This window comes from Xenopus laevis, chromosome 5L (genome assembly GCF_017654675.1).
Source record: "Xenopus laevis strain J_2021 chromosome 5L, Xenopus_laevis_v10.1, whole genome shotgun sequence".
NCBI classification, from domain to species: domain Eukaryota; kingdom Metazoa; phylum Chordata; class Amphibia; order Anura; family Pipidae; genus Xenopus; species Xenopus laevis.
In genome coordinates this window covers 138,920,263-138,944,767 of record NC_054379.1, presented here as the reverse complement: position 1 = coordinate 138,944,767, position 24,505 = coordinate 138,920,263, and the positions used below count along the sequence as shown (strand labels likewise).

Below are 24,505 nucleotides of genomic sequence, written 5' to 3'. Positions count from 1 at the left end.
TACCTCTTAACTTGTGCTTTTGGTCCACAAATAGGTTTTCGGAGTCTAAACCCTCCTCTGACCATAGTCCGCAAGACTTTTGAAGCCACAGAAAACCCAGATGATTTCCTCCCTTCAGTAATGACTTGTGTGAACTACCTTAAATTGCCAGATTATTCTAGCATTGACATTATGCGTGAGAAACTGTTAATGGCTGCACGCGAAGGGCAACAGTCATTCCACCTTTCCTGATCCCGAAGGACTGAACTACGGAGCCCTCTTGATGGATTAGTAAAATCATGATTTCTTTTCTAAATGTATCACAAAGAGTCAAGGCCACATATTTTGCCTTGTTGTAAAGAACCCCCGGCTCAGACAATTGCAATTGTTTTCAGACACACTCAAAATGCAGAGACACACTAGATCCATTAAGCTGCCCCTGGACATCTAAGATTGATCAGGCTCAAAAGATTTGTGACATTAGTTTGTTTAGAACATTTTTTTTTTTTTTTGCTTAAATTATCCTTTATTTGAAGAGTGAAGTTTTAAATTGCTTTTGCCGTGTGACTTTAAAAGAGGAGGGATGGCAAAACTTACCAAAAAAAAAAAAAATCTAAAAAAAAAAGGTAATGTTTTGAAGCTGGTACAATAAATACTGCCGTGCGGTTGAAAATACCCAGTCTGTGTGTATCCATATGGCTCAGTGTCTCCCTTCCAGATACAGAAGTGCAAAGAAACTTAGTTCTGTGGGCAGTCACATCACATTCTGATATTGGAAATGTGCAATTTACTTTCCTGACGGCGAAGCCCTTTATTTATAAGCCTTTGGGGCGGGTGAGGGGCAGTTGCTTCGGTCACATTCTCAAACGTATCCCTCTCTGTGTGCAAAGTGGCCCAGTATTCCATTGTGGTGTTGGCCCATCTTGCAAACTTGGACTGATTGCTTTCTACCAGCCTTTTTACTTCAACGTTTACATACGATATATAAAAAAGCAGAGTGGTGGTTTTTGGGGGGTTTTTTTTCCCTCAGTTGTCAAAAATGTAAAACAAAACTTGGCTGGCTTGTATTTTCTACACAGCCATAGCATTTCAAATTATTGTACATTTTAAAAAAAAATATATAAAAATGCAGTTTAATTCCTTGTTTAAAGTCATTTTCTCTCTCTTGAGTTCTGAGGTTTTTTTTGTTTGTTTGTTTTTTATTCTGGTTCTAGCTTTGGGAAAAAAATTGAAAGCGTTTAGGTTCTGACAGCGGCAAAGCGTTCACCATGTCCTGTTCTATGTGCCGATTTCTCAGATCCGCAATAATCAACTTCATCAGGTTCATGTTTTTACCTGAATATAAATAAAACCGAAAAAAAATTTGCTTCATGTTTAATTTATTTTTGTGCCACTTTTAAGAATTCTGCAGCAACATAAAAGATATTTTCTTTTCACCTTCTTTGTGTCTTTAATTCATCCTTGTGCTTTTGCTCTGAATTCCCGCGCTTCACTTATAGATATTGCTGTATCACTCAAACTCTTGTCCCGTTATACAGCACTGAAGGTTTCTCTAGTTATGGCTTGTTCTCTGCACTTCATAGGCTAGTCACCCAGACATAAAAGACTGCATAATAAAAAAAACCTTTTCAAATTAAACATGAAATCCAAATTCTATTTTTTATTCAAGCATTCATAGCTGTTGAAAACACATTTAAAACTCCCAACTGTCAATCAAATATTGCCTGCCCCTCCTCTATGCCTTAGGCATAGAGGCGGGGCAAGCAATTATTCACTTTCCATTCAGCACTTCCTAGATGTCACTGCCCTCCCCACATTCCCCCTCCCTCCGCCATTTAATTGTGTAGCCAGGGCATGGGGATGGACATCCGGTCCCCTATTCTGTTGCACAAACAAGATTCTGAGATGATGCAAGACTTGTCTTAATTACAGTGATTAACATCTGATTTTTTTTATCAGATTTTCACAATATTTTTGGATTTTTCACCCGAAAACCTTTGGAGTATTGTACGAAAACCCAGCGCACATCAAAAAATCATTGGGACTTCTCCCATTGACTTATATGCAACCTCGACAGGTCTGAGATGCCGTATTTTCTGATTCAGACTTTTCCATCCTCAGAGTTAAATAAATTCCTAAAATTCGTGATTTATTTTAGTCAGTTTTTATAATATAAAAATAACGTTTTGTTTGTGATTTTTGCATTCGGAGTTTAGTAAATAACCCCCTTAATATACTATACGAATGTCCTATACTGTGCATTTTAGCAATTGGTCTTCATTATTATTTTTTTTTTTAAGAGTTTTTGCCTGCCTTTCAGATAGGGCTCACTGACACCGGTACAGACAAAAAACAATTGCTCTATAATTTTATTGGTATTGTTACTTTTAGTACTTTACTTTTCTACTCTGTCCTTCACCTATTGATTTTCCAGTCTTTCATCCAAATCCCCTTCTGGTTTCTAGGAGAAACAAGACCATAGCAACCAGATAGCTGCTGAAATACCAAACTGGAGAGCTGCCGAACAAAAAGCTAAATAACTTTAAAAAAAAAAAAACAGTTCCAAACAGTTTTATAATATCAATATCTACATCATACTTAAATTTGAATTTACAGGCGAGTTGCCCCTTTTGATGAATCTTTTTGACCAAGATAAGATCTGTGAGTGCAGATTTCCTTCAGTTCATGGGCATCTGCTGTTTGGACTGCACCCAGGCACATGCTTCTGATACACACGAGTGAGGTATTATCTCGCGTAACCAAATTACTCTATATACTTTCTATAGGCTGTGGCGTCACATAGGCCTTGAGCAGATCAGATGTTCTGTCTACAAATCACTCTTGTCTATTCAATTGTTTTTTTTTTTTTGTTTTTTTTAATAGATTGATTTGTATGATTTTAATGACACTGCTGGCCATTGTGTTTTTCTGCATAAAAACAAATTGTACTTGAAGTTGCAGCCATGGTGACGATCGAATTACGATGCGCCAAGGGGCTCCGACGGGTCGGTCGGGTAAAAATCCAACCTTCCCAATCGATATCGTGGCCAGATATCGATCGGAAAGACCCTTTGGAAGCCCCCATACACGTGCAAATAAGCTGTCAAATCGGTCCAAATGACCGATATCGGCAGCTTTATCTGCCTGTGTATGGCCACCATTAATCTGACTCTTGGGGGGGAGCTCACACATACCATGGGATGTACACCAATAGGCTGGAGGCAACGATTGCAATCAGTGGCGTAACTAGATGTTGCTGGGCCCCACAGCAAATTAATTTTAGGGCCCCCAACATATCAAGTGTTTGTCCTGTTTTACCAATATATGTTCAAATTGCTCATCAATGAGAGCCTCATGGGGCCCCCTGCACCTCCTGGGCCCCCCTGCAGCCGCAGGGTCTGCTTCCTCTGTAGTTATGCCCCTGATCGCAATGCTCCTATAGATGAAGGCTTATATTCAACTTCAGTTCAGCAATGACTAAAAGCCTCTTTTAGGAATCCTTCATTTGACTGTTATTGATATAAACGCTGGGCCCCTGCACTGGTTTCATTGGTGTCTAACTAAGGGTATCAGAATTAGAGATTATAACACATCTTTATTAAGTACCAACATATTCCGCTGTGCTGTACAGTTAAAGGATACATTGAACGTACATACTAAAGTACAAGCTGTAATCAGTACAGGAGGTAAAGTGGGTCCTGTTCAAAAGAGCTTACAATCTAAACTAAAAGCAAAGGACTGGGCCCTGTAGAAAGGCAAGCTGGTTGGAGCCCTATCTGTTTGCAGGGAATGACATAAATAAAGGTTGCTCGTTGTTATGTCCCGCTGCTGTGGGTGTGATGTTGGGGGATGCAGTTCAGCACCGGGAAGGGGAAAGCATCAGGTCAGCCATGATCTCATTCAAGTCACACAATTTAAAGGCACATTTAAATTACATTTTAATTTTTTATTTGTTGTTTTTGAGTATTTAGCTTTTTATTCAGCAGCTCTTCAGTTTGCAATTTCAGCCATCTGGTTGCTAGGGGCCAAATTACCCTAGCAACCATGCATTGATTTGATTAAGGGACTGGAATAGGAATAGGGGAGGCCTGAATAGAAAGATGGGTAATAAAAAGTAGCAATAACAATAAATGAGTAGCCTTACAGAGCATTATTTTGTAGATGGGGTCAGTGACCCCTATTTGAAAGCTGGAAAGAGTCAGAACACGAAGGCAAATCATTCAAAAACGATAAGAAAATAAATAATGAAGACCAATTGAAAAGTTGCTTAGAATCAGCCATTCTATAACATACTAAAAGTTAACTTGAAGGTGAACCTCCCCTTTAATAAGCCCTTTATACTTGTCATTAGAGTCTTTGGCCCAGGGGTCCCTGTGAGGCTGGAGGCCCAACTGATCGAGCCCATGAATCTCCCCCGTCCCTGGTCGGTATTTGTGGTTGAACAAGAGCCGGAGATAAAGTCCATTTATCTGTCTCTTTTATATTCCATCCCTCGACCTTCTAAACTCGTCCCTCGCACTGTTACACCTTCTTCTTCTTCCCACGACATCTCCCCGCCATCAGCTCCTCCTCCTTATCCCTCCCGTCAGTCACACTGCTGCCATGGTAACAGTAACCGACTGCTCCTCACAGCTCTGAGATCGCAGCATCCAGCGAGGGACCGACATCTCTGGAGCAGGGGAGCCGCCGATTCTACTCGTCCTCATGCCTCTCCCGTGTTCCCGCGCTCTTCTGGCCGCACTCGCTCTCCTCCTCTCCGGGCTCCTGGTCTCTGCCGAGCTCTCCGGGGAACCCTGCGGGGCCGAACCGTGTGAGAGCGGTGGAAGCAAGGTATGGCTTTTATACGTGGTGTCCATTGGCTTTTATACCATATCAGTATCTGTCTGTGCTGCACGGATCCCACGATGTGTCCTGACACACTTTTACTACACAAATGGCCAAAAATGGCCAATTGACTTTACACTCTGATATCTGCCCTTAATTATTGCCCCTCATCGTGTGTTGTCCTGGCAGTGCTGTTGGGCCAGTGACCCCCATTGACTTGTATCCACAGCAGCTTCTACTTAGCAACAGCACATTCCCAAAATGTCCCCAGCTTGGATAACACCATTGTTACTAATGGGCAGCGCTTCTTCTCCATGAGAATTTATTTGTGTACATTGCCCATTCAGCCCCCAGCTGTCAAACTAAAGTTCTCGGTAGCCAAGGGTCCTGGGAGTTGTAATCGCCATAGAGGTGAAGGCTGGTAAACTGTCCCTTACTGTGTTCCATGTAGAACTGTAACCCCCACATTTCACTGGCTCCTGGGGTCTGGGTGTAACCAAAGCGTTTATCTGTTATGTCTTGTAACGCTTGTGGACATTGCAGGGAGTTTGGGTTCCCATAGACACTGCTGTCAGTTGGGGGGCCCACATAAGACTCTTTGTATTGTGATCACTAGAGAGCAGGTGTCAGATAGAAAGAGTAGAGAGACATAGAACAGATATATCAGAGATGTAACAGATATATAACACAATGATATAACAGAGATATAACAGATATATCATGACAAGATGGGTTTATTGGATGGATTATTGGATGGGTAAAATGGCAACAGTGAAAAATAAAATCTGTTTTCTGGAAAAGCACTTCAGCAAGTGCTAAAAGGCCACACAGGTGAGACTATTTCATACAAATAATGGGGGCCACAAAAAACCCGCTGTGTTTGCCACGGGCCCTAGCAGTACTAAAGTTGCCCACTTACTACCTACCTCTGGCACAGAAATACAGCTCCTGGCACAAGGTCATTGGTATCTGGGTCAGGAATGAGTGAAACGATTGTCCTACAGCCATTGCCTGGGATCCCCCGGCTGCTCCTTCTTACAGTTCCAGACCTGGGGTATTGTGGGACCCTTCAGGCACCAGAGAACTAACCAGTGGTGTAACTAGATGTTACTGGGGCCCCACAGCAAATTCATTTGAGGGCCCCAACATATCCAGTGATTGTCCTGTTTTACCAATATATTCTGAAATTGCTCTTTGTTTAGAGCCTCATGGGACCCCCTATACCTCCTGGGCCCCCTGCAGCCACAGGGTCTGCTTCCTCTGTACTTACCCCCCTGCAACTAATAATTGTTCCTCAGTCAGTGCCCCGTGCCCCTCTATATCTCCCCACAATTCACTCACAGCATCTGTTTCCTCTGTAGATACAACCTGCTTGTAACTGAATGTCACATAATGTTCTGACCCACAGACACAAGAGAAACAAGACAGTCTGACTTTTTGTTCTATAGAAGCATGAGGTGCCTGGTCCCAAAGTCTCTCACCCACTTCCACTATAATGTCTGTTTCTCAGGAATATTACATTTCTCATACCAACTGAAATCTGTATCGGCATTGTCACCCTCACGTCCCACCTACAGGAGACATTTCAGGTGGAGGTTTGAAGTCACCTTGTTGTTCCCTTTGTGTCTGTCAGTCCTTATCCACTGAATGTGCCTTGTAGCACTGCTCACTCACTCACTCATACTCATTTACTTACTCACTCTCACTCATTCACACTCACTCATACTCACTCACTCATACTCAGTTACTTACTCACTCTCACTCTCACTCACTCATACTCATTTACTTACTCACTCTCACTCATTCACACTCACTCATACTCACTCACTCATACTCAGTTACTTACTCACTCTCACTCTCACTCACTCATACTCATTTACTTACTCTCACTCATTCACTCTCACTCACTCATACTGACTCACTCATACTCATTTACTTACCCACTCTCACTCATTCACTCACTCAATTACTCACTCAATTACTCACTCACTCATACTGACTCACTCACTCACTATCAATCCCTGGCCCAGGCCTCTCATGCCTCACAGTTACACGGGGTCTTGCACACAACATCCAGTCATTGTTATATTACTGTCACATACACTTTTACCTCTGTGCCACAGAACAATCGAGTTTCAGTGATTTGCCTTTATGGGGAAATAACCCCACTGCTGTGCTGTATGAGGATCAATTACACAACTTGTGTCTCACCAGAGAGAACCTTATAGGTCAGACGGGCCATAATGTTCTCATTCCTCAAACCTCAGTCTGAGAATCTATGGTACAGAGCTCTACTATGTATAGGATATCTCTCTTGTTACAGTGCACCCTCTACCCAGAGTCACTCCCACTGTTACTATAGGCACCATCTCTCCCTACTATACCTGCTATCCCACAGTCACACTCCCTTCCCAGAGACTATTATCCACTGTTACTATAGGCACCATCTCTCCCTACTATACCTGCTATCCCACAGTCACAGTCCCTTCCCAGAGACTATTATCCACTGTTACTATAGGCACCATCTCTCCCTACTATACCTGCTATCCCACAGTCACACTCCCTTCCCAGAGACTATTATCCACTGTTACTATAGGCACCATCTCTCCCTACTATACCTGCTATCCCACAGTCACAGTCCCTTCCCAGAGACTATTATCCACTGTTACTATAGGCACCATCTTTCCCTACTATACCTGCTATCCCACAGTCACACTCCCTTCCCATAGACTATTATCCCACTGTTACTATAGACACCATGTCTCCCTGCTATACCTGCAATCCCACAGTCCCTTCCCAGAGACTATTATCCCACTGTTACTATAGACACCATCTCTCCCTGCTATACCTGCTATCCCACAGTCACACTCCCTTCCCAGAGACTATTATCCACTGTTACTATAGGCACCATCTCTCCCTACTATACCTGCTATCCCACAGTCACACTCCCTTCCCAGAGACTATTATCCACTGTTACTATAGGCACCATCTCTCCCTACTATACCTGCTATCCCACAGTCACACTCCCTTCCCAGAGACTATTATCCACTGCTACTATAGGCACCATCTCTCCCTACTATACCTGCTATCCCACAGTCACACTCCCTTCCCAGAGACTATTATTGAACTGCTACTATAGGCACCATCATCTCTCCCTATAAAAATAATCCTTTAAGATCCATATTTGTGAATCAGGGTTTATTGGAAGTTAAGGGAGAATGAAAAGAAAGAATATACAGGGCTCTATAGCCCCTAATGTTAGTGGGCCAGAAATATCAGCAGAGTTGGGGAAAATACAGCTATCCATGGATCCCAGATTCTCTCCCATGATTTTTCTCAGTTTTTTTCATCTTTTCTTATCTTCTGTCAGTGCATCATTTGGCTCAGTCCCCTGTGCTGTGTTTATTTATTTAGAACACTGGCATGACTTCACACGACTCACACTTTGTCAGGCTGTGACATGTGCCACTGGGCATCATTTCCATGTTCGGCAGCTTCTGATACATTTGTATTACTGCTGGGTGGGCATTTTAGCTGACTCGCCTGGCTGCTCTGAGAGTCTAACCCTCCACTTACTATTACTAGGGATATGGCTGTGTTTTTTATGGGTAAATGTGCTGCTATTTGAGGTGTAGCTGTCTGTAATGTGAATGTGTACTGTTTGTATCGCTGTGCTGAAATTTACTGTACTTTAATAGGCATTTAAAAATGAATCTGTTGTTCAAATATTGAGTAGAAGGAGGTTTTATTGTATGAATTTAAGTAAATGACGGGCACAAATGATGGTTAAATCTGTGTTCTCAAATCCAGCATTTATTGATTTACCACTTACATAACTGTGTATTTGTTCATGGCAGATGAGATTGTTTATAAAGCAGAATCATGTCTAAGGATGTTCAAACAAAAGCCCAGGCCCAGGTGGTAAATAAGGTCTGAACATTTAATACTTTGGAGTGTCTGCTATGTTGTTTCAAAAGTCAGAACCAGCAGTGCAGACAGGGACAAAGATATACTTACTTCTTTGAAATACTTTGAATAAATTCAAAAAAATGACATATGTATATAAGAAAAGTTGCATATAATTAGCTTTTATTTTATTATCTGAAAACTTGGCTGGTTCCCCCACTAATGCAAAACCTACTTCCTGAGAAATAGATTGAATAGGAACTTGCCCAGAATGTTCAAGGCGTCAGTGGGTGGCACTGCTGACTGTAATGCTGGATTCCTGACTCTGGCTTCTACCTGGGCACAATCTGCCTTTCAAAATGGCAGATATTTAAAGGATAACTAAAATTTTAAAAAATCTAAAATTGCTCAGGGTGATTTTCTATTGCAATTTACATTTATTATTTTTTTCAGTTTCAGTGATATTTACGTTTTGTAACAAGTGCGCCACCTGCTGGTCACTTCCTGTAATTATACAGTCAAAGAGATATACCTTCAGAAAACACAGAAGTGTTTTAATGTTGCTCTGCTCAAGACAGAGATGAGAAAGGACATCTGAGGCTTCTAATCATATTCCAGTCTCTTATTCAAATCAATGCATGGTCGCTAAGGTTATTTGGACGCTAGCAACCAGACTGCTGAAATTGCAAACTGGAGAGCCGCTGAATAAAAAGCTAAATAACTCAAAAATTACAAATAATAAAAAACTAAAACCATATGCAAATTGTCTCAGAATTTCACTCTCTGCATCATACTAAAAGTTAATTCAAAGGTGAACAACCCCTTTAAGGAGAAGGAAGGATGGAAGGTATAAAATAAAGGCAAATACTGCAAGAGAACCTGTCTCATTCTGCTTGGGTGGAAGTTCATCTTTCAACAGGACAGAGAGATATATAACATTGGAGGGGCTTTGAGAAGAAGAAGGTGAATGTTCTACAAAGGCCCAACCATAGCCCCCTGATCTCACTCCAGCTGAGAGTATGTGGCCCTATTAGAAAGCTTTGGTGCACGAGTATCACCCGAATACCTGACCAATATAGAGTAAATGGGCCAGATGATCAAGTTGCCGACAAATACAGTTACAAGGGTCCAGACTAGGGGTAGGCAACAATATAGGTACATGCCTAGTGCCCCCCACTATTGTGCCCTAGACATGTGCCTCCTCTCCTGCCTACCCCTAGTTCCAACCCTGGGTCAAACTCATTGCTATGTGCAATGCTGGAATCAGTGGTATAACAGACCCCACAGTCACGGGTGGGCCTGGACCACAGGGTCACCTTCATCTATAGTGTTCATATCCCCCCCCCCCGGCGCTCTTATTATTTAATTTGACAATGCTTGTCCCTTATGTGAGCATGGGGCAGGGGTTGTGGACAGGAGAGACCATGTGGGCCGGAGCAGCACTGCCATTAGAGTCCTGTGCGGAACCAAATTGTTAAACCCGACCTGCAACCCGGACCCGCAACCAGCATACTTACCCGCTTGGACCCACTACCCGAACTGCAAGTACCTTATCCGCAACCCGATCCACAATCCACTAACCATCAAGAAACAGGACGTGATGTCATTGTAAACTGGAAGTGACATCATTAGACATAGGTGTGATCAGAAAAAATGGAGTAAAACTCGCTATTGAGAAGACCCGCAAACCCGGAGAACCGCCGCCCCGCGTCTATAAACGATCCCAAAACTCCTACCTGCAACCCGCAGGGTACCGCAGGCTTTTACAGGTAACCCACAGGTACCCAACCCGCTTCAGGACTCTACTGTTCGTTGGGGCCCTCCAAAGGTTTTATGGCATCTGGGCTGGAAGACTTTTGCTATGGTGGTAGTCAGAACCAGCATAGAATAACACAGAACAGGCAGATACTGCTTTCAATAGCAAAGACATTTAATAATAAATACAAATAAATGTAAAACCATTAGCCACGTTTAATGAATTTATATTGGGAAATTTTCTTTCATAATGCATTTTTATTTTTAGTATTTGGCTGGAGTTACCCTTTAAAGCAAAGTGTGCCTCTGCTACAATAATAAACTTTTCACCCAGATTTGCAGAGGGGTAATTAGCGATTGGGCCACACAGCGAAATCCTCTAATAACTCAGCAATGCTTGAGGAAGATGATCTGTGTGAGAAGAGAAGTTGCACATCAGTTGGGCAGCACCAGCCTGACGTTGTACGGGAGGGACCCGGTACATTACCAACCCCAGCATGAGATTTGTGTTTGAAACAGCAGAGCTTACAATCTTATTTCTTCCTGTAAATGATTTGGGGGTAAAGGAATGCGTTCTGTTAGCTAACGAGAGATTTACTGCTCATTTACTAGCACAGCTTCCATCTCTGCTTCTCTCTTCCTTATATACAGCTGCCTTGTCTATAGCAGTAATTGCACAGATCCGGGATTTTCTCCTATTTTCATGATGAATCATCAATTTCATTGTGCTGAGAATAGTAAAATTTGATTAAAGTTGAGCGTGGTTCCATCTAGTTCATGGTGATATCATTATGGCAGAGCAGAATGGCATGAGGAGGCGACTTTATAGCGGGTCCCACTAGGGTCAGACTTGTCTAATGTTCTGTGGGTTGCGGGGACATGTCTGCTTCATATAGAAACTCCTGGGCTTTTTTTTTTTATCTTCCATTATATTAACAGATTCAAGCTGGGGGAAGATTACTGCTGTCTTAAGTTCTAGGGTTCTGACTTCAATCATAACTGGGGCCTCTTTCTGCAATTGTCTCCCTATGTCTATAATGTCCCATAATCATTGGTTCCTGATAAAACTGGGCATAGTGTGTTTGTGATGAACAGTCTGTGTCAACCCGATATATAGACATTTATTGGACCTGTTATGCAGAATACTTGGGACCTGGGGGTTTTCAGATAGCAGATCTTTCTGTAATTTGAATCTTCATACCTTAAGTCTACTAGAAAATCATGTAAACATTAAATAAACCCAATAGGCTGGTTTTGCTTCCAATAAGGATTAATTAGTTTGGATCAAATACAAGCTACTGTTTTATTATTACAGAGAAAAAGGAAATCATTTTTTAAAATCTGCAATTGTCTCCCTATGTCTATAATGTCCCATAATCATTGGTTCCTGATAAAACTGGGCATAGTGTGTGTGTGTGATGAACAGTCTGTGTCAACCCTATATAAATACAGGTATGGGGCCTGTTATGCAGGATACTTGGGATTTGGGGTATTTAAGATAACAGATCATTCCGTAATTTTGATCTTCATACCTTAAGTCTACTAGAAAATTAAATAAACATTAAATAAACCCAATAGGCTGATTTTGCTTCCAATAAGGATTAATTATATCTTAGTTTGGGTCAAGTACAAGGTACTGTTTTGTTATTACAGAGCAAATTTTTCTTAAAATCTGGAGAAAATTGAGGGTAAGGCTTTTCTGTAATTCTGAGTTTTCAGGATAACGGATCCCATATCTGTATAGCAATATAATAACTGTATGATTCTAACTGTATAAAAAAGGGCTGTGTGAAGGTGGCCATAGACACACAGATATTATCGTACGCATGTATGGCGAGAGACGAGCCGACCAATATCGGCAGAAGACTTAGATATCGGTCGGCTCCTCAAACGGCCTAGTTGTAAAATTTGGATTTGATGGTGTTGGGGTTCCTGACCACCTTGGAACTGCCACGCCCTTGGAGTACCCCACTTAGGATCCAGAGACCTCCGGGGAACAAGCACAAGAATACACACGAGATGTGATGCCAATACTTGTTTGTTTATTGCATAGTGAAGCAGGTTTACAGTATATACCTTAGTACGTCCATGTAACATGCATACAAGAATAAGCAAAGGACATAACAGCATGCCAGAGTTACAGAAATAACACAAGTGTTACATATGTGGTCAGGCATATTATGCGATAATGTGCGAGTATATATAGGTGTCAGATAATATAGTGCACTGCACGTAGCCATGTAGCCTGAAATATCGTTTGGCCTTGCAATAGCAGTTTCTAGCACTTATCGATGCAATATAATTATTATGAATTTAGGCATATCCGAAACAGATGGCACCCGAACATCGGCCACTGCTTAGTGCTAAATTGTCAGATACAGGTAAAATCCTATTGTTTGTAACCGTATATCTGATAATTCAGCTCTACACGTTTGTATTGAAACAAGCAATGTTTCTTGGAAAGATCTTTTCCAAGAAAGATCGTAATTGTTACGTCTATGGCCATAAAGTGAGTCTTGATTGTAGTTCCGAACACAGGGTATATGATTCTGATACACACCAGAGCTTTTTCTGTGATTTCATGCAAATTCCCAATGGCGTAATGCACAGCTGAATCATGGGAAAGTTCACATTGACATATGGCAGTCATGGGAGCATTGCAAAATGAATTTAATTGCAACGTCATAGATGTACCCCAGTTGCTGTACTATTAGCTTACAGGCACATATAGGGGAATAAAAACCGTTCTGCATTATAAGCCGTAATGGAACCACAAGTATCCATTTTACATGGTGCCCTATGGCCTGAGCTAATGGTACCTATATATAACTGTGCTTCTGCGAAAAGCTCAATGAATTATTCCTCCGTGCTATTCATGGCTCCCTGCACACCATTGTGTTTGTACGGAATACATATTTGAAACATATATATATATATATATATATATATATGTATGCAGAAAGGCGGCACTCACAGGGTTTTTAGTCAAAAATAAAAAGTTCTTTATTAATTTAAAAAAAAATTTAAAAAAAAAATAAAGAACTTTTTATTTTTGACTAAAAACCCTGTGAGTGCCGCCTTTCTGCATACATATACATACCTAAACTCGGCAGGCACCCAGGTATGTACCGAAGTAAACGGTGTGCGCCTTTTGGTCTGTGAATATATATATATATATATATATATATATATATATATATGTTACATATTAGGTTATATTATTAATATGCATCTCTGGGCAGAACTGTGTGCTGGGGGCAGTTTTAGGGGGGGGTTCATGCTCAACAATGTTTAGTTTAGATGCTGATGTATATTGTATTGCATTGTCGGCCCCTTCTTCTGTCATTCCAGCCCTGTGGTCTATATACAGATATATATTTATTCATCTCTATGACTGTATTACAAGCCCCAAAAACAGCCCTAAGATACAAAAGCCTAGCTCACCGGTAATGGGGCAGATCTGTGCTTCTGTCCTGGCCCAGGAGATGCTGCAATTGCTGCTTTTGGGCAGTACATGGGTAGCGCCTGATTATCCCCTGCCTATAGCCAACTCCAGAGAGATCGTGTTCAGCGCAGTAACTAGGCCTGTTGTTTGTCGAGATGCTGTTGATTTCATTTTGTTTATAAGCAAGGGCCCACAATGAGATCTGCAGTAGCCATCTTTGCAAGGTTAATTATATGCTGTACAGTGAATAAATGATAGTGATCAGTCCTTCTCCCCTAGTGCCTGTTACATCTCTCTTGTCACATTGTCCCAGATGACCTCTCCTGCCTCTTTCCCTCCATCTCCTTCCCAAAAGCTCCATCCCCATAACATCCTTATCAGGTTCCAGTCTTCCCTGTGCTCTTGTGGTTTCATGGGCAGAATGGTGGCACAAAGCAAATTTTCTGCTGCTTCCTTTTCCCCTACTATTCAAAAACATACAGGCAGCCGAATGAGCTCAGTGAAAACTGTAGTGTGTGTAAGTGGTAGTTTATTCCCTGACTCCTCTACTTCGCACCAGCTGTATGTCTAGTTCAGATCCAGACAGGTCTACATTTATATTTAGTCACATCAACCACTTGTATAGGGGCATGTGCCAAAAGAGAGGGGTTGGAAAGTGGAGGGCAGTTTCTGTACTGAAGCATGGTCACTGTGCCATTTAATACTGGGTATAACTGTGCTGTGGTTAACTGTTTCATTTGCTGTTCTAGAGCACTCTACCATTTGATGCTGGGAGTCACTGTGCTATTTGATGCTGGGAGTCACTGTGCTATTTGATGCTGGGAGTCACTGTTCTATTTGATGCTGGGAGTCACTGTGCTATTTGGTGCTGGGAGTCACTATTCTATTTGATGCTGGGAGTCACTGTTCTATTTGATGCTGGGAGTCACTGTGCTATTTGATGCTGGGAGCCACTGTGCTATTTGATGCTGGGAGTCACTGTGCTATTTGATGCTGGGAGTCACTGTGCTATTTGATGCTGGGAGTCACTGTGCTATTTGATGCTGGGAGTCACTGTGCTATTTGGTGCTGGGAGTCACTGTTCTATTTGATGCTGGGAGTCACTGTTCTATTTGATGCTGGGAGTCACTGTTCTATTTGATGCTGGGAGTCACTGTGCTATTTGGTGCTGGGAGTCACTGTGCTATTTGATGCTGGGAGTCACTGTTCTATTTGATGCTGGGAGTCACTGTTCTATTTGATGCTGGGAGTCACTGTGCTATTTGATGCTGGGAGTCACTGTTCTATTTGATGCTGGGAGTCACTGTGCTATTTGGTGCTGGGAGTCACTGCTATTTGATGCTGGGAGTCACTGTGCTATTTGGTGCTGGGAGTCACTGTTCTATTTGATGCTGGGAGTCACTGTTCTATTTGATGCTGGGAGTCACTGTTCTATTTGATGCTGGGAGTCACTGTGCTATTTGGTGCTGGGAGTCACTGTGCTATTTGATGCTGGGAGTCACTGTTCTATTTGATGCTGGGAGTCACTGTTCTATTTGATGCTGGGAGTCACTGTGCTATTTGATGCTGGGAGTCACTGTTCTATTTGATGCTGGGAGTCACTGTGCTATTTGGTGCTGGGAGTCACTGTTCTATTTGATGCTGGGAGTCACTGTCCTATTTGATGCTGGGAGTCACTGTTCTATTTGATGCTGGGAGTCACTGTGCTATTTGATGCTGGGAGCCACTGTGCTATTTGATGCTGGGAGTCACTGTGCTATTTGATGCTGGGAGCCACTGTGCTATTTGACGCTGGGAGTCACTGTGCTATTTGATGCTGGGAGTCACTGTGCTATTTGATGCTGGGAGTCACGGTTCTATTTGATGCTGGGAGTCACTGTTCTATTTGATGCTGGGAGTCACTGTGCTATTTGATGCTGGGAGTCACTGTGCTATTTGATGTTTGGGGTCACTGAGCCTTCTAATACTTGGTGTCACTTTACAGTAACTTGTATAAACACATTTATTTTACAGCATTGCGCAATATGTTGCCGCTCTATTTGGTGGCCTATTTTGGAATTTTGCTTGAAGCACTAAAGGTAGATGGGCCCACCCTATCAGGACTGTTGTGAATGATGATTGAACTCTGTAGTCCTGTGCAGAATATGTTGTCACGATTTACAAGATATCTAATTATCTTTTCCCATGAGTATCGTTCTGTTTCTCTACAGCCATTGTCTTTGTATCACTTCTTGTCTCACTTGCTGTGATATGACCACGTTCACTACCATCTCCAGCTACATCGCCAGCAAACTCCCTGCATACTTCCCGCAGGCCCGTACTGACATCGGCCTGGCTGTTGTTTATATGCCTTTTTTCTTCTGCCAGTAATTGCGCACGGCTTATTTTTAATTACAATCTAATGGGAATGCCAATGTAACTAAACGCAGCGCCTGGAGTTTTTGCACTTCTCCCTGGAATTAGTGTTTTTGGGAGCTGCCTCTGATTAGTTGTGACATTCTGCCAATGCAAAGACGTATAATTTTCCACTTGTTTTGTAGAAATATTTCAGACCATACAATGGGTTTTGTTCCAGACGCCGCGCGTCGCCTTCGAGAAGCTCCTGTATCTGTCGCTGCTCCTCGCTGATAATTTTATTCCATTTACACTGCGAGACTTGCCTTGGTTTTATTCATGTGTAAAACTGCAACGCATAGTTCATGAATTTTTATTTCGTATTTTACTATTACTAAACAATTTTCAGGTCATTTAAGTACATTTTGCAAACAATTTGTAAAATGATAATTTTCTGAGCTTTGCCTTATTACCCTTGCAACGCCAGCCCTCGCAAGCTCACGTAGAAGGACCCAATGTTCACCCCATAGTCTTCTTTGTGTCCCAAACATTGGAAATGTAGATTGCCACAAGCAAACAATGAGGGGTTCTGATGTGTGAATTTACATCAGCTCTAGAACTACTGCAAATCGTGGGTGTCATTGTCCTTGAAAAGGAAATATAAACTCCCCTTAATGAAATGAGCTCATTCAGTTGGGCGTAAGTACAGAAGCACAAACACTAACTGAATTTTTCCAAAACTAGATATAGATTTTTTTCTTACACAGTCATAGCCAATTCCACAGTATGAATAGGATATTCAGTCTATCCAGTAGTGTAACTAGATGTTACTGGGCCCCACAGCAAAATCATTTTAGGGCCCCTCAAAATATCCAGAGGTTGTGCTTACTCATTAATTAGGGCCTCATGGGGCTCCTATACACCTGGGCTCCCCTGCAGCCACAGGGTCTGCTTCACCTGAGTTTATCCCTGACTCATAAGAACCATTTCCCCACCCCCCTCGCCCTTAGACTGAGCCATGTAGCCCATCTATCACTGGGTTCCATTGTAAAGTAATGGATTTTGGAACTTGAAGTCTTTTTCCTTTCTAGAGAATCTGTACCCACTCACTATGGAAAGAATAGGGACTTCTACTGGTATGAGTAAGTAGCTGTAATTCAAGATTTATAATGGGATAAAGTATTAATTGATGCTGGGATCCCTAATAGTGATGAGCGAATTTGTCCTGTTTTGCTTCGCCGCGAATTTCACGCAAAATTCATGAAATGGGTGAAAAAATTGTGAAACGCAGATTTCGGCGCCCATTAAAGTCAATGGGTGTCTGTTAATCGTCGCTGGCTTCAACAAAATTCGAATTTCAACCCGAATTTGCCCATCACTATCACTATATATGTACTATTGCCTGCTTCTCATTTCTAGGATCAATCAGTTGGTAGAAAGAAATCATGGGTTCTTTCATTTTAGGAGTTGGAGCCCATAACAACTGAAAAAGGCAGTAAAGAAAGTATGATACTATATAACTACTATACAGGTATGGGACCTGTTATCCAGTATGCTCATGACCTGGAGTTTTCCGGATAACCAATCTTTCCCTAATATGGATCTTCATACCTTAAGTCTACTAGAAAATGATTTAAACATAAAATAAGCCTAATAGGTGGTTTTGTTTCCAATAAGGATTAATTGTATCTTAGTTGGGATCAAGTACAAGGTACTGTTTTATTATTACAGAGACAAAAGAGAGGACAGGAGACAGCCTTCTGTAATTCTGAGCTTTCTGGATAATGGGTTTCCGGATAACGGATCCCATACCTGTATTATATAAAAGGTCGACCCTGAAGAAATACAAGTGTCGGCTAGGAGTTTTCAGGGAATACAGATGGAACTAGGATTCCTAAGGCTTGAAACTCATATCATTTACCATAGGGAGGATCAGGCCATGAGTTTGTGGCATGAACGTATTTGCAATATATACCCCGTCTGTAGATTTTGTGACAAATAAAGATAAGCAAACCTCTTTGTTGACCATTTCCAGGGCAACATGGATACTTTCCTTCTCCTGATCAAAGATGTAAGAGCCCCACAGGACTTGTTATGCCTGGCAATTAGGAAAAAGCTTTGAATGAAAGGATCGGATTCTATAAATGCTCCTTGTAGTAGGGCTAGACTCTGACGTGGAGAACTGGTGCCCGGCCAACATTTCAGCATTTCATGTGAAAATAAAGAGGGCGAAGCAACAAAGAGAATAAATCCTGGATAATAAAGGAAACACTTGCTCTCCATTATTATGTACAAACAACATATTGAACATTACAGCTGCGGGCAGCTAAAATGATTAAACACGTCCAATGGAAACTGTGTTCTGCATAAAATAATTTGACTCTGTTTCTGCCAAATTCTATTTATGATTGAGATGCTTGGAGTTCGTGTGCAAAGTGGCTGGTATTAAATGTAACGAAGATGGAGCAAAATACTGTATATACTAGAGGTATGTGACCTATTATCCAGAATGCTCGGGACCTAGGGCTTTCCGGATAACGGATCTTTCCATAATTTGGATCTTTATACGTTAAGTCTAAGCCTAAATTAAAAAAATCATGTAAACATTTAATAAACTCAATCGGTTGGTTTTGCTTCCAGTAGGGATTAATTATATCTTAGTTTGGATCAAGTACAAGTTATTGTTTTATTATTACAGAGAAAAAAAGGAAATCGTTTTCAAAAATTTGAATTATTTGGATAAAATGTCTATGGGAGACGACCTTTCTGTATTTATGAGCTTTCTGGATAACGGGTTTCCAGATAACTGATCCCATACCTGTACAAGCAATTGTACTAACATGTACAGTTTATCGTTTGGATCAAGTACAAGAAACTTTTATTTATTTCAGAGAAAAAGGAATTAATTTTAAAAATTTTGATTATTTGGATAAACTAGTGTCAACGTAAGACCACCTTTCTGCAATTCAGAGCTTTCTGAAAAATGAGTTTCCGGATAACGGATCCCATACCTGTACTGATATATACAGGTATGGGATAAGTTATCTGGAAGCCTGTTATTCGGAAAGCTCCGAATTACTGGAAAGCCATCACTCATAGACTCCGTTTTAATCGAAATAATTCACATTTTTTTTAAATTATTTTCTTTTTCTCTGTAATAATAAATTAGTACCTTGTTCTTCATTCAAACTATTAGGTATATTTAACATTCAATTCATTTTTAGTAAACTTTATGTATGACGATCCAAAGTACAGACAGATCCCTTATCCAGAAAATCCCAAGTACTGAGCATTCTGGATAACAGACCCCAGACCTGTATTAATTCTAAGAAAGGCACATATGGAAAGTGTAAGTATATGGTTCCTGGCCTGGGCCTCCCTTTATTCAGGGATATAAAAAAAACACAATAGGACGTTTTAGTGTTCTGTGTAACCCAGCAGATTTTATATTGATTGTTTATACTGTGCTAAGCATTTTCTGCAGGGCAAAACAGAAAGTGGCTAAATAAATAAGCCCCTCTACAAATGCTGACTGGTTCAGTTTGAATTTGCATTTCTTCTGGAACGTCTAATAGAAAGCCATGTGCATATTTTACAAGTGACAACTAAATCTGCAATCTGGCACCTGCTGGAGGGAAAGATTGAGGGTAATTTGTATTTTAATATCTCAGCTGGGCACCTGCCAGCGTCGCTGTAGCGAGGAACAGCTTATAAATCGGGGGTTTTGTTTTAGAGCCCAGTAAAAAAAATTTCATTACACCTATAGGGACTTAGCTGGAAGCTTGGGCCACATTTTTATGTGATTGTTCATGAGATTTTATGCGCACTAGATTCAAAGGATAATTTTTGCAAAGGAGTGACAGTTGCAAATGTTACTACAGGCGTGGGATCCGTTATCCGTTACGGGACGTGCATTTCCCATAGTATACCTCCCCACTGTCCGTTTTTCGCGGGACAGTCCCACTTTTCACAGCTCAACCCGCAGTCCCAGATTGTTACTGAAATGTTCTGACTTTCACTTTTATCTCCTGCACTGAACAGCCAGAAAAAGATACAGTTTCTAAAATTAATTGTCTTTTAGCAGGGAGCCCAGAATATGTGGCTGGATACTTTTGTAACAATTTTAGATAAGCAAAGAAGCAATTGTAACAATTTAAGAGAAGCAGGTCTCTTGGGGAAACTGTGACTTGCAGCTTAAAAGGCAATTCACCTTCATTAGCAAAACTGTAATAACACATAAAAACCCCAGAAATGTGTTCAAACTTTCATAACCTGCCAAATTGTGTAAAATTAAAATGATAATAAGGGGATGTGGCCACAAAAATGGGAGTGGCAAATCTTTTTGTCCCTCTTTCTATTTCCAAAATGTTGGGAGGTATGCCATAGACTTCATTTTAATCAAATAATTAACATTTTTAATAATAAAACAGTAGCTTGTACTTGATCCCAACTAAGATATAATTAATCCCTTTTGGAGGCAAAATCATGCTAATGGGTTTATTTAATGTTTACCTGGATAACAGGTCCCATATCTGTAATAGCAAAATATCTTAGGGGTTTTATACAGGGGCAACTGTCTCCCCACACTCCACACCAAGGCTCACAGGTCCTGTCCTCTCTCAGTGTATGTTAGGACAGAAACCCCATTTGCACCTCCAGCTGATTTCAATGGACTCCATTGACCATGTAAAAGGGAAGTGGTATGAGCATTTTTGGGTCCTTCTGCACCGGCTGGCAAACCACACAGTCACCTCTTGGCTGAACTAGATATGGAGCAATAGGGCTGTCACCTGGCTGATACAATCAGACTAGCCAATGTTTGATGCCAGTGATATTAAAGGGGTGGTTCACCTTCAGGTTATTGAATGGCCAATTCTAAGCAACTTTTCCATTGCTCTTCGTTGTTTATTTTATTATAAGTTATGAAATATTTGCCTTCTTCTCCTGACTCTTTCTAGCTTTCAAATCGGGGTCAGTTACCCCCAGGGTCGGACTGGGGGGCCCCGGGCCCACCGGGACTGCTGTCCAGGGCCCCCTCCGCCCCCATTCTGTGAATCAACGCTCAACGTGCATGCATGAAGATGGAGTGCATGCATGAATGCTGCGCGCATGCGCGAGTGGCGGCGCACATGCGCAGACATCGATGTGGGGCGCCAATTTTTTTTTGTGGAATCTGAATGTCAGGAGAGGGGGTCTGGCCCGGTGGGGGCCCATGAGGGTTGCGGCCCATTGGGTTTTTTCCCAGTGTCCAGCCAGGCCAGTCCAACCCTGCTTACCCCCTATAAAAACAATCCTCCCTAAAGCTATTTATTACTTTTTATTACTCCTCTTTCTGTTCCGTCCCTCTCCTATCAATATTCCATATTCTCATTCAAATCAATGCATGGTTACTAGGGTAATTTGGACTCTAACAACCAGATTGCTGACACTGCAAACTGGAGAGGCTGGCAGCACTAATCGCTGAAAGCAACAGTCAAACCGAACTGTAATATTCACAAGCACATCCAGATATATAAACGTTGGGTCTTTTTCTGGCGCTTTGGTAATTTTCGTAACTTTCTGCGCACTTTCCATTTGAACCGGGAAAATGCTCCAACTGAGCATGCTCTGATACGGAGCTCCCTTACTGAGATCACCGAAGAGGCTAAAGATGGTCCCTGTGAGCTTCGCTGCGCTGACTCTGCAACAATTACCGGCTTAAGGGTATTTACTTGTAAAATCCAATGCGGGGGGGGGGGGAGGAGCAGGGAGGGGCACTATGGAGGGTAGGGTGTAAGGGTTTTTATTAGAAAGGTGTTTAGTTCTCCTTTAAAGGGGGTCACATGGGTCATACCTGTTGCTTTTGAATCTGAGCTGAATGCTGAGGATCAATTGCAAACTCACTGAATATCTATGTCCCATGTGGCCTCCCTTGCACACTCCAGCCTTTATACATTACATTTTTGGCTAACTAACTATTTTAGAAACATTTTTTATTTTGCACAGCCTATCTATTTACCCAGTTTTTATTTTTACACTTAACTGTACCTTTAACCTGGGCAATCTATTGCTTCCCCTAATTTGTGGTTAAAGGTAGTCAGGCATTGTGAGGCAAAGCTTAGGGAGTGATCAGGGGGTGGTTATGGGTGTGACCAAGGTATAATGAAAGTTGGCCAAAAAGTTTCCCAGAAGGCTGACACCTCTGTACATCTGTTTTGCCCCAGGCCCACCATCACTAAAGATGGATTATTTTAGCTATTAATTTTAAATACCTTTCCTTCCACATCTCATGCACGTCCTTCCTTAGCATCATCATCATCATCATCATCATCATCACACAGCAGATGTGGATTCTGTAAAAATAGCATCTGTGTCAGCAAATCTTTAAATAAGAGCAGGCTCCACACTCCTGTCTGCTGATGTTTCCAGTTGTCAGGAGGCCTTGTATTGACTGGCTCTTGTGCCTGATGGTGCCGGAGTCAGATGTGTTCTGGGATCATTGGCCAGTCCTATGCTGCAGTGGCGCCCCCTAGTCTGGGAGGTCTCCTGCTCATTAAACCCGGGGCCCTCTCTGGCACATAATAAAGGGCAGCAGAAAAGTGAATATAGGAGAGGAATGTCTATTGGTTCACAGAAAGCTATTAGAAAGTTCTGGGTAATGTCATTTAAAAGGATGTCCCACTGGTATAAACATTTGTGTCCTCTGATTCCATTAATTGCCCTGTTCACCTGACCCTGCTTTCTGTGTATCACACTATGCTCTAATGTTAATAATAAAAGGCACAATATTTGCTCAGGTGCAGTAACTCATAGCAACCAATAAAATGTTTACATTTATTTGTTGCCATAGATCAGGACTGTCCGAATGTGGCCCTCCAAAGGATTTTTATGGCCTTCCGTTTGCTCCATAGACTTCATTGTACGAAATCATTTAATTATTTTAATTGAATTTGGTTCTCAAACATGCTTTAAGAGACATAATGTGCCTGCTACATGTAATAGGTTGGACAGTACTGCCATAATCTGTAGCAAATATTGCACATTTTATTACATTACCCTCAACCATATTTTTCTAAGGGGATTATAACATAAAAGCATACTAACTGGGAATAAAAGGATTAATCACATATAATTAGGGCCCTTACTCACGGGCGTTTGAAGCTGCGCTCCCATGCGTTACGGTTTTATGCGTTCAGCCGCAGGGGAGCGCAGGATTAGACGCTCTAAATTATTTTCAATGCGACTGTAATCACTCAGGCGCATGTAATCGCCGAACACAGGTTGGGACACAGCATGTTGCATTTTTCCTGCGTTCAGTGCTTACTTGTACTCAATGTGAGTACAGCCGCATTGAAAAGAATTCAGCGCATCTACTCCTACGCTCCCCTGCGGCTGAACACATAAAGCGCAGCTTCAAACGCCCATGAGTAAGGGCCCTTAGGATAAACCCATTAAATTCATATGCTGCCCCCCTCCAACTGGGATGCTAGTTATCAAATCATAGTGTGGATCAGCTTCTAAAGTATAATCAGACGTTCAAATGCTTTAAGTAGAAATCTTTGAAACGATTCCAAACGTCACCAACTTCCTACAACACAATAGGAGGGCTATGGGAGGTGATCAGGATTAAACCAGTCTGAGCAATGGCTACTTAGACTAAACTAAAATCAAACACCTTTATAACAGCTAATGGGGATAGACATGCTCACAGTCCCACTAGGAAACATAGGTGCATATATTATTTCTACATAGAAAGGTGTAGACTGGGTATTATGAGAATGAAGTATGTCCTAGGTTTTACCTGGTGGAGAGTTGTTACCCGATGGAGACATGGGTGCTGGGAGAATTCTGGATATTTAATAATAATACCATACAGTTTATTTAAAATATTTCCTGATGGAGAGGTGTTTGATGGGTATTACTTGATAGAGAGAGAGAGAGAAAGAGAGAAAGAGAGAGAGAGAGAGAGAGAGAGATGTGGACATGTCTGATGGATAGGTATGTTATTACATGATGGAGGTGGGTGATGGTGCAGTTCATGCTGGTTATTACCTAATGGAGATTTGTGTTGGTGGAATGAACTGATGGAGAGCTGAAAGCTTTAGTAATACCTGATGGATGCAGAGATGTCCAGCTCGTGCATTTTTTAAGGAATTATTTCTTATTACTGAGAAATTAGATTTTAAAAATTCAAGACGGGATCATTATCACCCTAATAACATGGGCTGACAACGTTGAAGATGTAGATTAATGAAACAGACCACGATGCATTTCTTATAGACA

At 41.6% G+C, this 24,505-nt stretch overlaps 2 protein-coding genes across 10 annotated transcripts in view; both read left to right on the top strand.

The window, feature by feature from the left end:
* trip12.L (thyroid hormone receptor interactor 12 L homeolog) overlaps positions 1-1,415 on the top strand; it is an 85,777-nt gene extending 84,362 nt beyond the window's left edge. For all 9 annotated transcript variants that reach the window (XM_041563477.1, XM_018263944.2, XM_018263943.2 and 6 more), the window contains one exon: positions 35-1,415. In XM_041563477.1, the coding sequence (XP_041419411.1) occupies positions 35-231 (197 nt within the window). In that variant the 3' untranslated portion in view covers positions 232-1,415. The remainder of the gene's footprint in view (positions 1-34) is intronic.
* Positions 1,416-4,599: 3,184 nt separating this feature from the next.
* dner.L (delta/notch like EGF repeat containing L homeolog) overlaps positions 4,600-24,505 on the top strand; it is a 118,762-nt gene continuing 98,856 nt past the window's right edge. The window contains 1 exon segment of the mRNA NM_001094060.1: positions 4,600-4,809. Coding sequence (NP_001087529.1) covers positions 4,684-4,809 — 126 coding nt within the window. The 5' untranslated portion in view covers positions 4,600-4,683.